At 43.6% G+C, this 12839-nt stretch overlaps 2 protein-coding genes across 3 annotated transcripts in view; both read right to left on the bottom strand.

Moving 5' to 3' along the window:
- Positions 1-1295, bottom strand: part of ttc19 (tetratricopeptide repeat domain 19) — a 12226-nt gene extending 10931 nt beyond the window's left edge. For both annotated transcript variants that reach the window (XM_028593617.1, XM_028593618.1), the window contains exons 1-2: positions 1173-1295; positions 95-261 (exon numbers count right to left, since the gene is read on the bottom strand). In XM_028593617.1, the coding sequence (XP_028449418.1) occupies positions 95-261; positions 1173-1264 (259 nt within the window). In that variant the 5' untranslated portion in view covers positions 1265-1295. The remainder of the gene's footprint in view (positions 1-94; positions 262-1172) is intronic.
- Positions 1296-3410: 2115 nt separating this feature from the next.
- LOC114566070 (gastrula zinc finger protein xLCGF3.1) lies at positions 3411-11245 on the bottom strand. The gene is made up of 5 exons (XM_028594404.1): positions 11126-11245; positions 9501-9718; positions 5935-6042; positions 5517-5733; positions 3411-4210 (listed from the first exon to the last, which is right to left on the bottom strand). The coding sequence occupies exons 1-5, from the start codon at positions 11243-11245 to the stop codon at positions 3962-3964; spliced, it is 912 nt and encodes a 303-aa protein (XP_028450205.1). The 3' UTR covers positions 3411-3961.
- Between the last annotated feature and the right edge of the window lie 1594 nt (positions 11246-12839).

The following is a 12839-nucleotide window of genomic DNA, read 5'->3' as shown; positions in this document are numbered from 1 at the left end:
GCTGTCTTATCGACTAAACTTTCCAACGTGAGGCGTACTCCTGCTGCACAACAAACTTCCACAGAGGATAAAAAAGAAGTGGGAATAAACGTACCAACAGCCGCCCACAGCACCCCTCCTCCTCCTCCTCCTCCTCCTCCTCCTCCTCCTCTCGGTGTGCTCTGGAGGTCCCCACCGATGGACTCATGTCTCACGGTTACCCAGAATGCCGAGTGCTTCCCCTGCCCAGTCTGTGATGTCACGGAGCAGTCCCTCTGCTGTCTGACATGAAGACAGACACACGTTACACGATGACATCATGTTCATTTAGTAAATGATAGTCTATAAGTAGTCGATAACCACAGACAGGTAGAGAGTGAGACAGACAGACAGGTAGAGAGAGAGAGACAGACAGACAGGTAGATACAGACAGACAGGCAGAGGCAGACTGTCTGTCTGTCTGTCTGCCTCTACCTGTCTGTCTGCCTCTACCTGTCTGTCTGTCTCTCTCTACCTGTCTGTCTGCCTCTACCGGGTCTGTCTTTCTGTCTGTCTCTACCTGTCTGTCTGTCTCTCTCTACCTGTCTGTCTGTCTCTCTCTACCTGTCTGTCTTTCTGTCTCACTGCCTCTACCTGTCTGTCTGTCTCTACCTGTCTGTCTGTCTTTATGTCTGTCTCTACCTGTCTGTCTCTACCTACCTGTCTGTCTGTATGTATGTTTGCCTCTACCTGTCTGTCTGTCTCTACCTGTCTGTCTGTCTGTCTGTCTTTCTCTACCTGTCTGTCTGTCTGTCTGCCTCTACCTGTCTGTCTTTCTGTCTGTCTACCTCTACCTGTCTGTCTCAATTTGCTTTATTGGCATGAACAAAGAAAACATGTTGCAAAATCCCTCTATAGTACATATCACATATTAAATACATACAGTACACATAGATTCTATAAGTTAGGTCTCTCTCTCTCTCTCTACCCGTCTGTCTGTCTGTCTGTCTCACTCTCCCTACCTGTCTGTCCGTCTCCCTCTCCCTACCTGTCTGTCCGTCTCCCTATCTTTACCTGTCCCTCTACCTACCTGTCTGTCTGAAACAAACTGACCTTCCAGCTAAGATCTGTTTCTCTCTCTCTCCCAGTCTGTCTCTCTCCCTGTCTGTCTGTCTCTCTCTCTCTACCTGTCTGTCTGTGTGAGACACACTAACCTTGCAGCAGGAAAGTGTCTCAGGTGTCCTCGTGTCCCTCCGAGTCCTCTCAGAGTCTGAGTGACAGCGCTGCGAACGCTGCAAGCCGCCATCTTAACTGTTTACACTACGAACGGAAGTTCCGAGCGGTGACTCCCTGCCTTCACAATAAAAGCACCAGCGGCACAAAAAAACATATTACAACATATTAGGAAATATAAATCCCCACTGATGATAGGCTTACTGGCCTATAGGTAAGGTAATTACTAAAATATCCACATACAAATATACTGTAGATAATCCTAAAGATTTACTGTTACACATGATGATTACATCATTACAAATGAGGATTTAAAAAATCATTCCAACAATTCATATTTTAATAGCTCAGTATTCTAAAAAAAAAAAAAAAAAAAAAAAAAGTATAAATGTTTAGGCTGCCCACACGTTATTGTAGGCCCAGTTTAAGATGCAACTTTTCTACAATATATGTAGTAGGGGGTCCCTGCTCTGTCTTTCTGTCAGTTAAGGGGTCCTTGTGAAGACCCATGCTTTAGAGCGATATTTAGGGCTTGAAGTCCCAGCACACGGTTAAGTACCCATACATATATTGTTTTTTATATTAGTAAATTCTACATATAAAAATGAAATTTCTTTGAATCTTTAAATATATTTTCTCACTAAAGGATTCACTGAAAATATGTAATAAAAGTAGATCAGTATTCTCAGCTTCATGTAGTAAAAGTACAGCAGTATTCTCAGCTTCATGTAGTAAAAGTACAGCAGTATTCTCAGCTTCAGCTTCATGTAGTAAAAGTACAGCAGTATTCTCAGCTTCAGCTTCATGTAGTAAAAGTACAGCAGTATTCTCAGCTTCAGGTAGCCAATAGAAATGCTCCTTTGAGTCATTTTTGATGAAAAACAGGTAATCTTGTGTGAGTTCAGCTCGTTAAATGTGAATATTGTTCTAGTGTCTCTCTCCTCTGGGACAGGACACTCAATATCTCTGAGTTGGGGACAAAACGAGACATTTGAGGATGTTTTTCTTGGGCTTTTTTTGGGAAACTCTGATCCACATTTTACAGATCTAACTATTGATCCATTTATCCAGACAATAATCCACACATTAATGCACCATGACAGTAATCGGTAGTTAGAGCTTTAATGGAAACTTAAAACCAGATGTGAAGGAGTGAATGTAGAGATGTCCTCAATACCATGACACACACACACACACACACACACACACACACACACACACACACACACACACACACACACACACACACACACACACACACACACACACACACACAGGAGTGTTTTTCTTAATGTCACATCTTTCTCTTTTATATAAAATGGATAATTTCCTTTTCTGTACGGACAAACAGAAAGGTTGGTTGACTGAAAAAATGAACTTAAGTGAGTAAAACATGAGTATCTGTAGTATCTGTAGTTTGTGTAGTATCTGTAGTATGTGTAGTATCTGTAGTAACTGTAATATCTGTAGTATCTGTAGTATGTGTAGTATCTGTAGTAACTATAATATCTGTAGTATCTGTAGCAACTGTAGTATGTGTAGTATGTGTAGTATCTGTAGCAGCTTTCTTCTTCACAGGGAAAACTCAAAGTTAGTTAGAAGCAGCTTAGAAAGCTTGTGTCTCCATCCCACAGAGTCTCAGTCTCTTTAATGAAAAGGGGTAAAAAAAGCTGTTCAAAGAACCCAAAACACAGACTCCTCTCCTCTCCTCTCCTCTCCTCCTCTTCTTCTTCTTCTCCTCTATCTGAAGGAATATTACTGTGATACTGAAGAAAAGTTCAAAACAAGTTCTGCTGTTTCTTATTTTCTCTGCAAAAACATGGGGATATGGGAAAAAACATTCGCCTCTTTTCTCAAAATAATCAATCAACAGTTGGGTTCACTGTGTGGGGAGCCAGTGGTGCGTTCACTGTGGGGGGGACCGGTGGTGCGTTCACTGTGTGGGGACCGGTGGTGCGTTCACTGTGGGTGGGACCGGTGGTGCGTTCACTGTGGGGGGGACCGGTGGTGCGTTCACTGTGTGGGGAGCCGGTGGTGCGTTCACTGTGGGGGGACGGTGGTGCGTTCACTGTGGGGGGACCGGTGGTGCGTTCACTGTGTGGGGAGCCGGTGGTGCGTTCACTGTGGGGGACCGGTGGTGCGTTCACTGTGGGGGACCGGTGGTGCGTTCACTGTGGGGGACCGGTGGTGCGTTCACTGTGGGGACCGTGGTGCGTTCACTGTGGGGGACCGGTGGTGCGTTCATTGTGGGGGGACCAGTGTTGCGTTCACTGCGTGGGACCAGTGTTGCGTTCACTGCGTGGGACCAGTGTTGCGTTCACTGCGTGGGACCAGTGTTGCGTTCACTGCGTGGGACCAGTGTTGCGTTCACTGCGTGGGACCAGTGTTGCGTTCACTGCGTGGGACCAGTGTTGCGTTCACTGCGTGGGACCAGTGTTGTGTTCACTGCGTGGGACCAGTGTTGCGTTCACTGCGTGGGACCAGTGTTGCGTTCACTGCGTGGGACCAGTGGTGTGTTCACTGTGTGGGACCAGTGTTGCGTTCACTGCGTGGGACCAGTGTTGCGTTCACTGCGTGGGACCAGTGTTGCGTTCACTGCATGGGGACCAGTGTTGCGTTCACTGTGCTGAACCAGTGTGGTGATTACTGTGTGGGACCGGTGGTGCGTTCACTGTGGCGGAGCCAGTGATGCGTTCACTGCGTGGGGCTGGCGGTGCGTTCACTGTGGCGGAGCCAGTGTTGCGTTCACTGCGTGGGGCTGGTGGTGCGTTCACTGTGCAGGCCGGTGGGTCAGGAACCTCTTGAGGTGCAGCCGCAGCACTCCGCGGGTTTTGAACGTCTTTCCGCAGCCACAGGCGTGCGGGCGCTCGCCGCTGTGGTCCAGCTGGTGAACGCGCAGCAGCGAGCTGGTGAAGAAGAACTGGCCGCAGGTGAAGCAGTAGTGAGGTTTCTCTCCCGTGTGTTTGGACCGCTGGTGGCTCAGCAGAGAGCCTGACGTGGTGAAGCTCCGCCCACATTCCTGGGGACGAGAGACACACACACACACACACACACACACACACACACACACACACACACACACACACACACACACACACACACATATATATATATATATATATATATATATATATATATATATATATATATATATATATATATATATATATATATATATATATACACACACACACACACACACCTGTTAATACAGACTACACACACACACACACCTGTTAATACAGACTACAGACACACACACACACACACACACACACACACACACACACACACACACACACACACACACACACACCTGTTAATACAGACTATATACACACACACCTGTTAATACAGACTACACACACACACACACACACACCTGTTAATACAGACTATATACACACACACACACACACACACCTGTTAATACAGACTATATACACACACACACACACACACACACACACACACACACTTGTTAATACAGACTATATACACACACACACATAACAGACTACACACACACACACACACACACACACACACACACACACACACACACACACACACACACACACACACACACACACACACACACACACACACACACACACACACACACACACACACACACACACACACACACACACACACACACACACACACACACACCTGTTAATACAGACTATATACACACACACACCTGTTAATACAGACTACACACACACACACACACACACACACACACCTGTTAATACAGACTATATACACACACACACACACACCTGTTACAGACTAGACTACACACACACACACACACACACACACACACACACACACACTTGTTAATACAGACTATATACACACACACCTGTTAATACAGACTATATATACACACACACACACACACACACACACACACACACACACACCTGTTAATACAGACTATATACACACAGACTATATACACACACACACACACACACACCTGTTAATACAGACTATATACACACACACCTGTTAATACAGACTATATACATACACACACACACACACACACACACACACACACACACACACACACACCTGTTAATACAGACATACACACACACACACACACACACACACCTGAACACACCTCCCTGTAACACCAGCACACCCATGGGGCCACAGATGGGTGCAGGTGCATTTGATATTTAAACGACGTGGGCGCTGGACGGGAAACTGACAACTGGGTCGGTCTTAAACTAGCAGAGACACCTGGGTCGGGCTTTACGCTGCTCTGGGTGCGAGATAGGGGCCCTGAGCGCATTGGTTCCCACCTGGCAGGTGAAGGGCCTCTCCCCTGTGTGGATCCTCTCGTGGGCCCTCCAGGAGTTGTGGTAGGAGAAGGACTTGTCGCAGTAGGAGCACTGGTACAGTTTCTCCTTGGTGTGGCTCAGCCGGTGCATCTTCAGGTAGTGGGCGATGGTGAAGCTCTTCCCACAGTCGCTGCAGCTGAACGGTTTCTCCCCCACGTGGAACAGGGTGATGTGGGACCTTCGGGGGGCGGGGGTCACAATATAAGTCACCAGATATACACATGAAAGTTTAGAATATAAATCACAAGATATACACACACAGACACAGTCACATACACAGCGACACACACACACACACACACACACACACACACACACACACACACACACACACACACACACACACACACACACACACACACACACACACACACACTACCTGAGGTGTGATGACTGGGTGAATCTCTTCCCACAGGTGGTGCAGGTGAACGGGCGCTCCCCGGTGTGTGTCACCATGTGGGCCTTCAGGTGGGGCGACTGCGTGAACCTCAACATTTAGAGACAGAGACAACTCTTAGAACCTGTTGCTCTAGAACCTCAACATTTAGGGACAGAGAGACAACTCTTAGAACCTGTCGCTCTAGAACCTCAACATTTAGAGACAGAGAGACAACTCTTAGAACCTGTCGCTCTAGAACCTCAACATTTAGAGACAGAGAGACAACTCTTAGAACCTGTCGCTCTAGAACCTCAACATTCAGAGACAGAGAGACAACTCTTAGAACCTGTTGCTCTAGAACCTCAACATTTAGAGACAGAAACAACTCTTAGAACCTGTTGCTCTACAACCTCAACATTTAGAGACCGACAACTCTTAGAACCTGTCACTCTAGAACCTTAACATTTAGAGACAGACAACTCTTATAACCTGTCGCTCTAGAACCTCAACATTTAGAGACAGACAACTCTTCAAACCTGTCACTCTAGAACCTCAACATTTAGAGACAGAGAGACAACTCTTAGAACCTGTCACTCTAGAACCTCAACATTTAGAGACAGAGAGACAACTCTTAGAACCTGTCACTCTAGAACAGGGGTCACCAACCTTTTCTAAACTGAGAGCTACTTCATGGGTATTGAGTCATACAAAGGGCTACCAGTTTGAAACACTCTTCTGAAATAACAAATGTGCTCAGTTTGCCTTTAGTTATATATGATTATTAATGATTAGTGATAGTTATATATGATTATTAATAATTAATGATACTCATCTATGTGAAGACACTGATTGTGTTAATGATTTCTCACAATAATTATCAACGACGACTTAACAAGGTGGGAAACTGATAATATCAATATTCAATTTCATTTTTAGAACAGGCCTGAGGGCTACTCATGTGGTCCTTGGGGGCTACCTGGTGCCCACGGGCACCATGTTGGTGACCCCTGCTCTAGAACCTCAACATTTAGAGAGAGAAACAACTCTTAGAACCTGTCGCTCTAGAACCTCAACATTTAGAGACAGACAACTCTTAGAACCTGTCGCTCTAGAACCTCAACATTTAGAGACAGACAATTCTTAGAACCTGTCACTCTAGAACCTCAACATTTAGAGACAGAGAGACAACTCTTAGAACCTGTTGCTCTAGAACCTCAACATTTAGAGAGAGAAACAACTCTTAGAACCTGTCGCTCTAGAACCTCAACATTTAGAGACAGACAACTCTTAGAACCTGTCGCTCTAGAACCTCAACATTTAGAGACAGACAATTCTTAGAACCTGTCACTCTAGAACCTCAACATTTAGAGACAGAGAGACAACTCTTAGAACCTGTCGCTCTAGAACCTCAACATTTAGAGACAGAGAGACAACTCTTAAAACCTGTCGCTCTATAACCTTAACATTTAGAGACAGACAACTCTTACAACCTGTCGCTCTAGAACCTCAACATTTAGAGACAGACAACTCTTAGAACCTGTCGCTCAAGAACCTCAAAATTTAGAGACAGACAACTCTTAGAACCTGTCGCTCTAGAACCTCAACATTTAGAGACAGAGAGACAACTCTTAAAACCTGTCGCTCTAGAACCTCAACATTTAGAGACAGAGAGACAACTCGTAGAACCTGTCGCTCTAGAACCTCAACATTTAGAGACCGACAACTCTTAGAACCTGTTGCTCTAGAACCTCAACATTTAGAGACAGACAACTCTTAGAACCTGTCGCTCTAGAACCTCAACATTTAGAGACAGACAACTCTTAGAACCTGTCGCTCAAGAACCTCAAAATTTAGAGACAGACAACTCTTAGAACCTGTCGCTCTAGAACCTCAACATTTAGAGACAGACAACTCTTCAAACCTGTCACTCTAGAACCTCAACATTTAGAGACAGAGAGACAACTCTTAGAACCTGTCGCTCTAGAACCTCAACATTTAGAGACAGACAATTCTTAGAACCTGTCACTCTAGAACCTCAACATTTAGAGACAGAGAGACAACTCGTAGAACCTGTCGCTCTAGAACCTCAACATTTAGAGACAGACAACTCTTAGAACCTGTTGCTCTAGAACCTTAAAATTTAGAGACAGACAACTCTTAGAACCTGTCGCTCTAGAACCTCAACATTTAGAGACAGACAACTCTTAGAACCTGTCGCTCAAGAACCTCAAAATTTAGAGACAGACAACTCTTAGAACCTGTCGCTCTAGAACCTCAACATTTAGAGACAGAGAGACAACTCTTAAAACCTGTCGCTCTAGAACCTTAACATTTAGAGACAGACAACTCTTAGAACTTGTCGCCTAGAACCTCAACATTTAGAGACAGACAACTCTTAGAACCTGTCGCTCAAGAACCTCAAAATTTAGAGACAGACTACTCTTAGAACCTGTCGCTCTAGAACCTCAACATTTAGAGACAGAGAGACAACTCTTAAAACCTGTCGCTCTAGAACCTCAACATTTAGAGACAGAGAGACAACTCAGAGAACCTGTCGCTCTAGAACCTCAACATTTAGAGACCGACAACTCTTAGAACCTGTCGCTCTAGAACCTCAACATTTAGAGACAGACAACTCTTAGAACCTGTCGCTCTAGAACCTCAACATTTAGAGACAGACAACTCTTAGAACCTGTCGCTCAAGAACCTCAAAATTTAGAGACAGACAACTCTTAGAACCTGTCACTCTAGAACCTCAACATTTAGAGACAGACAACTCTTAGAACCTGTCGCTCAAGAACCTCAAAATTTAGAGACAGACTACTCTTAGAACCTGTCACTCTAGAACCTCAACATTTAGAGACAGAGAGACAACTCTTAAAACCTGTCGCTCTAGAACCTCAACATTTAGAGACAGAGAGACAACTCAGAGAACCTGTCGCTCTAGAACCTCAACATTTAGAGACCGACAACTCTTAGAACCTGTCGCTCTAGAACCTCAACATTTAGAGACAGACAACTCTTAGAACCTGTCGCTCTAGAACCTCAAAATTTAGAGACAGACAACTCTTAGAACCTGTCACTCTACAACCTTAACATTTAGAGACCGACAACTCTTAGAACCTGTCGCTCTAGAACCTCAACATTTAGAGACAGACAACTCTTAGAACCTGTCACTCTAGAACCTCAAAATTTAGAGACAGACAACTCTTAGAACCTGTCACTCTAGAACCTCAACATTTAGAGACAGAGAGACAACTCTTAGAACCTGTCGCTGATCTACATTTCCTTTGTGGTTTAAGTTGAACACGTTGTGTAAAGAAGTGTGTGTGTCTGTGTGTGTATCTGTGTGTGTGTGTGTATCTGTGTGTGTGTGTGTGTGTGTATCTCTGTGCGTGTGTGTGTATCTCTGTGTGTGTGTGTGTGTGTGTGTATCTCTGTGTGTGTGTGTGTGTGTGTGTGTATCTCTGTGTGTGTGTGTGTGTGTGTGTGTGTGTGTGTGTGTGTGTGTGTGTGTGTGTGTGTGTGTGTGTGTGTGTGTGTGTGTGTGTGTGTGTGTGGTGTACCTCTTGCCACACTCTGAGCACTGGTAGGGTTTGAGCCCGGTGTGTGTGCGGTTGTGCAGCTTGAGGTTCTGCAGGCTGGAGAAGCTCTTGCCACACTCGGGGCAGTGGTAGTCCTTGGCCTCGCCGTGCGTCCGCTGGTGGCAGCGCAGACCCCCCTGCAGCTTGAAGCCTTTACCACACGTCGGACACTTATGGGGCTTCCTGTTGGAGTGGGTCACCTTGGGGTGGGGGGGGGGGGGGGGCGGGTGGGGGGTAACAAACACAATATGTTGTCGGGCTGCTCGATTATGGAAAAATATATAATCATGATTATTTCGGTCAATATTGAAATCACGATAATTTAACACGATTACTTGTTGACTTCTGGAAAGATGTTGCAATTATTCAACTTAAAAAAACAGTAGGGCTGCTCCCTCTTAGTGGATTAGTGGACTAAGTCCATTAGTCATGTTTTATGCTTTTTTTTATGCTGAATTACTTATTTACAAGAAACGTACGAGCACATCTCTGGTAAACACAAGAATTAAAGTGGTGCTTTAACATGACTCTTAGTGGAGAAACTCTGTCGATTAAATCAACTAATCGATTAGTCGGTACAATTAAATAAGTGTTAGTCGACTAAGAAGTTCTTCAGTCAAGCACAGGCCTAAATAAACAGTTTAAAAAGTTAAATAAATCAACAGTAAATAACACATACAACTGTGAAATGTACCTTCATACTTTTCCTATTTAAACTATTTTTTCATTCAGAACAAGACAAAATAATTAGAGTTTACTGTAAAATGTAGTTAAATAATTGTTTTTCTCTATTATTCTGTTTTTGTGATCATTGGGAGCCGAAATCATGATCACGATTACATTTAGATTAATTGCACAGCTCTGATATGTTGCACTGTATTGACCGTAAATGATGGCGTATTTGTTTTGTACATTTCCAATAACAGAAGGGTTCAGGTTATAATCTGAGCTTGGTTGGGGGGTCTCTAAATAAACTTAATAATAAAATAAATGTAAATTAATAAAATACTGTTCAAAGGAGAGTTTCACTTTTTCAATGTTTTTTTTAACCCTTGTGTTGTTTTCCTGTCGACCGTGCAACTTTATAATTTTCTGGGTCAAAATTTAAAATTAGTTTTTCTTTCGTCGCTATTCCCAATGTTTTTTGTCACTTTCCTTTTGTTTTTGTTGATTTATTCGCCGCTCGACCCCTAATAATAAAAACAAGAGACCTTGGGCCTGTCGCACAAAACCAGGATAAGGGATTAAGGCGGGATATTCAGGTTATCCTGGATGAATTTAGCTTTGATTTGGTTGCACAAAAGCAAAACCCAGCCAAGTAACCATGGAGCCAGAGCAGGCTAACAGCCAGGCTAACAGCTGACCTGGTGCAGCTTGAGGCTCTGTGTCTCTGTTGTAAATAAAGTTGTGTTTGAAGCTGACCTGGTGCAGCTTGAGGCTCTGTCTGTACCTCTGTTGTAAATAAAGTTGTGTTTGAAGCTGACCTGGTGCAGCTTGAGGCTCTGTCTGTACCTCTGTTGTAAATAAAGTTGTGTTTGAAGCTGACCTGGTGCAGCTTGAGGCTCTGGGGTACCTCTGACTTGTCAAACTTGTTGTTTGAAGCTGACCTGGTGCAGCTTGAGGCTCTGGGGGTTGCTGAAGGACTTGTCACACTTGTTGCAGGGCAGCAGCTGGCTGCCCCGGTGGGCCCTGCGGTGGAAGTTGAACCCCTGCCACAGGACCAGCATCTTGCCGCCAGACGCCTGGAGAACATCAGCAGTTACACAAGTTATACTTGGTGCCAGGAGAACATCAGCAGTTATACAAGTTATATTTGGTGCCTGCCACAGAACCAGCAGTTGAAGTTATATTTGGTGCCTGGAGAACATCAGCAGTTACACAAGTTATACTTGGTGCCTGGAGAACATCAGCAGTTATACAAGTTATATTTGGTGCCTGGAGAACATCAGCAGTTATACAAGTTATATTTGGTGCCTGGAGAACATCAGCAGTTACACAAGTTATATTTGGTGCCTGGAGAACATCAGCAGTTATACAAGTTATATTTGGGCACATAGCAAAAGAAGCTGTCATGTTTTACTACATCTCAGCATTCCTATAGTCCAGGGGGGTCAAACTTAATTTCCCAGAGGGCCACAGTGGAAAATGAGAATCACACCAAGGGCCAGACATGTAGAGTTTATCTGACATGCTTTTATTTCATCAAAAAAGTGAAATATCTTTGACTCAATGATTGCATGTCTCTTATAGTCTTCTTTCTAACAGTTTGGTCCACATAAAGCCCTGGAAAAGTCAGCAAAAAAAAGTTTCCAAAGCCATCCTAGAATTTACCAAATCAAGAAAACGAATGATTACATTTTCTAGTATGCTACCACCCAGCTGACTCCCAACAAGCTCTTTCTCAGCCTGAATATTAAACTCTTTTATTTTGATTATAAAGCCGGGTTGTTTGACGGGCTTTATCAACGTAAAATAAAGCCACACTAGAGCACCGCTTACTGTTCTCCATGGCTTCAATACAACAAGCGCCTGGTCGCTACGGAAACCAAAATTTGCGCATGTTAAATTGGGAACCCATGATCAGATTTGAAACCATATCGTCCAAACGATAGCTAAGCGGTAACGAGGGAGAGAACACCATGGCAGTATTATGAATAATTGGAGCCAAGCCGCAATTTTGTAATTTTCTAAATTTCTGATCCTCTGAATAAAAAACAGAAAATTGGAAAAACAGTTTAAAGATCCAATTTTTTAATTTGTAGAGGTGGAAAAAAATTTAAAAAATTGGATATTGGAACCCATTTTTCTGTTTTTCCAAATGTCCGTTTTGTGCTTAGAGAATGTAACTGATAAGTGTTACACTGACCCTTTTGGGGACATCATTTGAAATTGGTAACAATTTTAAGTTGGAAAAAAAGGTAATACATTGCATATATATATATATATATATATATATATATATATATATATATATATATATATATATATCACAGAATATCACAATAATATCGTATCATGACATAAGTATTGTGATGATATTGTATCGTGACACCTCTGGTGATCCTAGGGCTGCTCCCTCTTAGTGGATTAGTGGACTAATCGGTGGTTCTGGTCTTAGTCAACTTAGATCTCTGTAGTCCATTAGTCATGTCTGATGCTGTTTTCATGCTGAATGACTTATTTCTAAGAAACATACGAGCACATCTCTGGTAAACACAAGAATTAAAGGGTTGACATTTGACCTAACAGATATCACCGTGAAACCTACTTTGACTACTTTCATTAAGGCAGTTATTTCTTGAATTACACGTTTTCTGAAAT

Source organism: Perca flavescens, chromosome 12, assembly GCF_004354835.1.
Source record: "Perca flavescens isolate YP-PL-M2 chromosome 12, PFLA_1.0, whole genome shotgun sequence".
Taxonomy (NCBI): domain Eukaryota; kingdom Metazoa; phylum Chordata; class Actinopteri; order Perciformes; family Percidae; genus Perca; species Perca flavescens.
The sequence above is the reverse complement of the archived record's forward strand: the minus strand, read 5'-3'. Positions and strand labels throughout refer to the sequence as shown.

What these genes read in the sequence shown, in the direction of transcription:
- LOC114566070 (XM_028594404.1), bottom strand. Translation starts at nt 11,245, where the DNA reads ATGCTGGTCCTGTGGCAGGGGTTCAACTTCCACCGCAGGGCCCACCGG. An exon ending in AGAGCCTCAAGCTGCACCAG is followed by an intron (nt 9,719 to 11,125) that starts GTCAGCTTCAAA and finishes CCCCACCCCAAG; the next exon opens with GTGACCCACTCCAACAGGAA. An exon ending in AGAGGCCCTTCACCTGCCAG is followed by an intron (nt 4,211 to 5,516) that starts GTGGGAACCAAT and finishes TCTCGTCCCCAG; the next exon opens with GAATGTGGGCGGAGCTTCAC.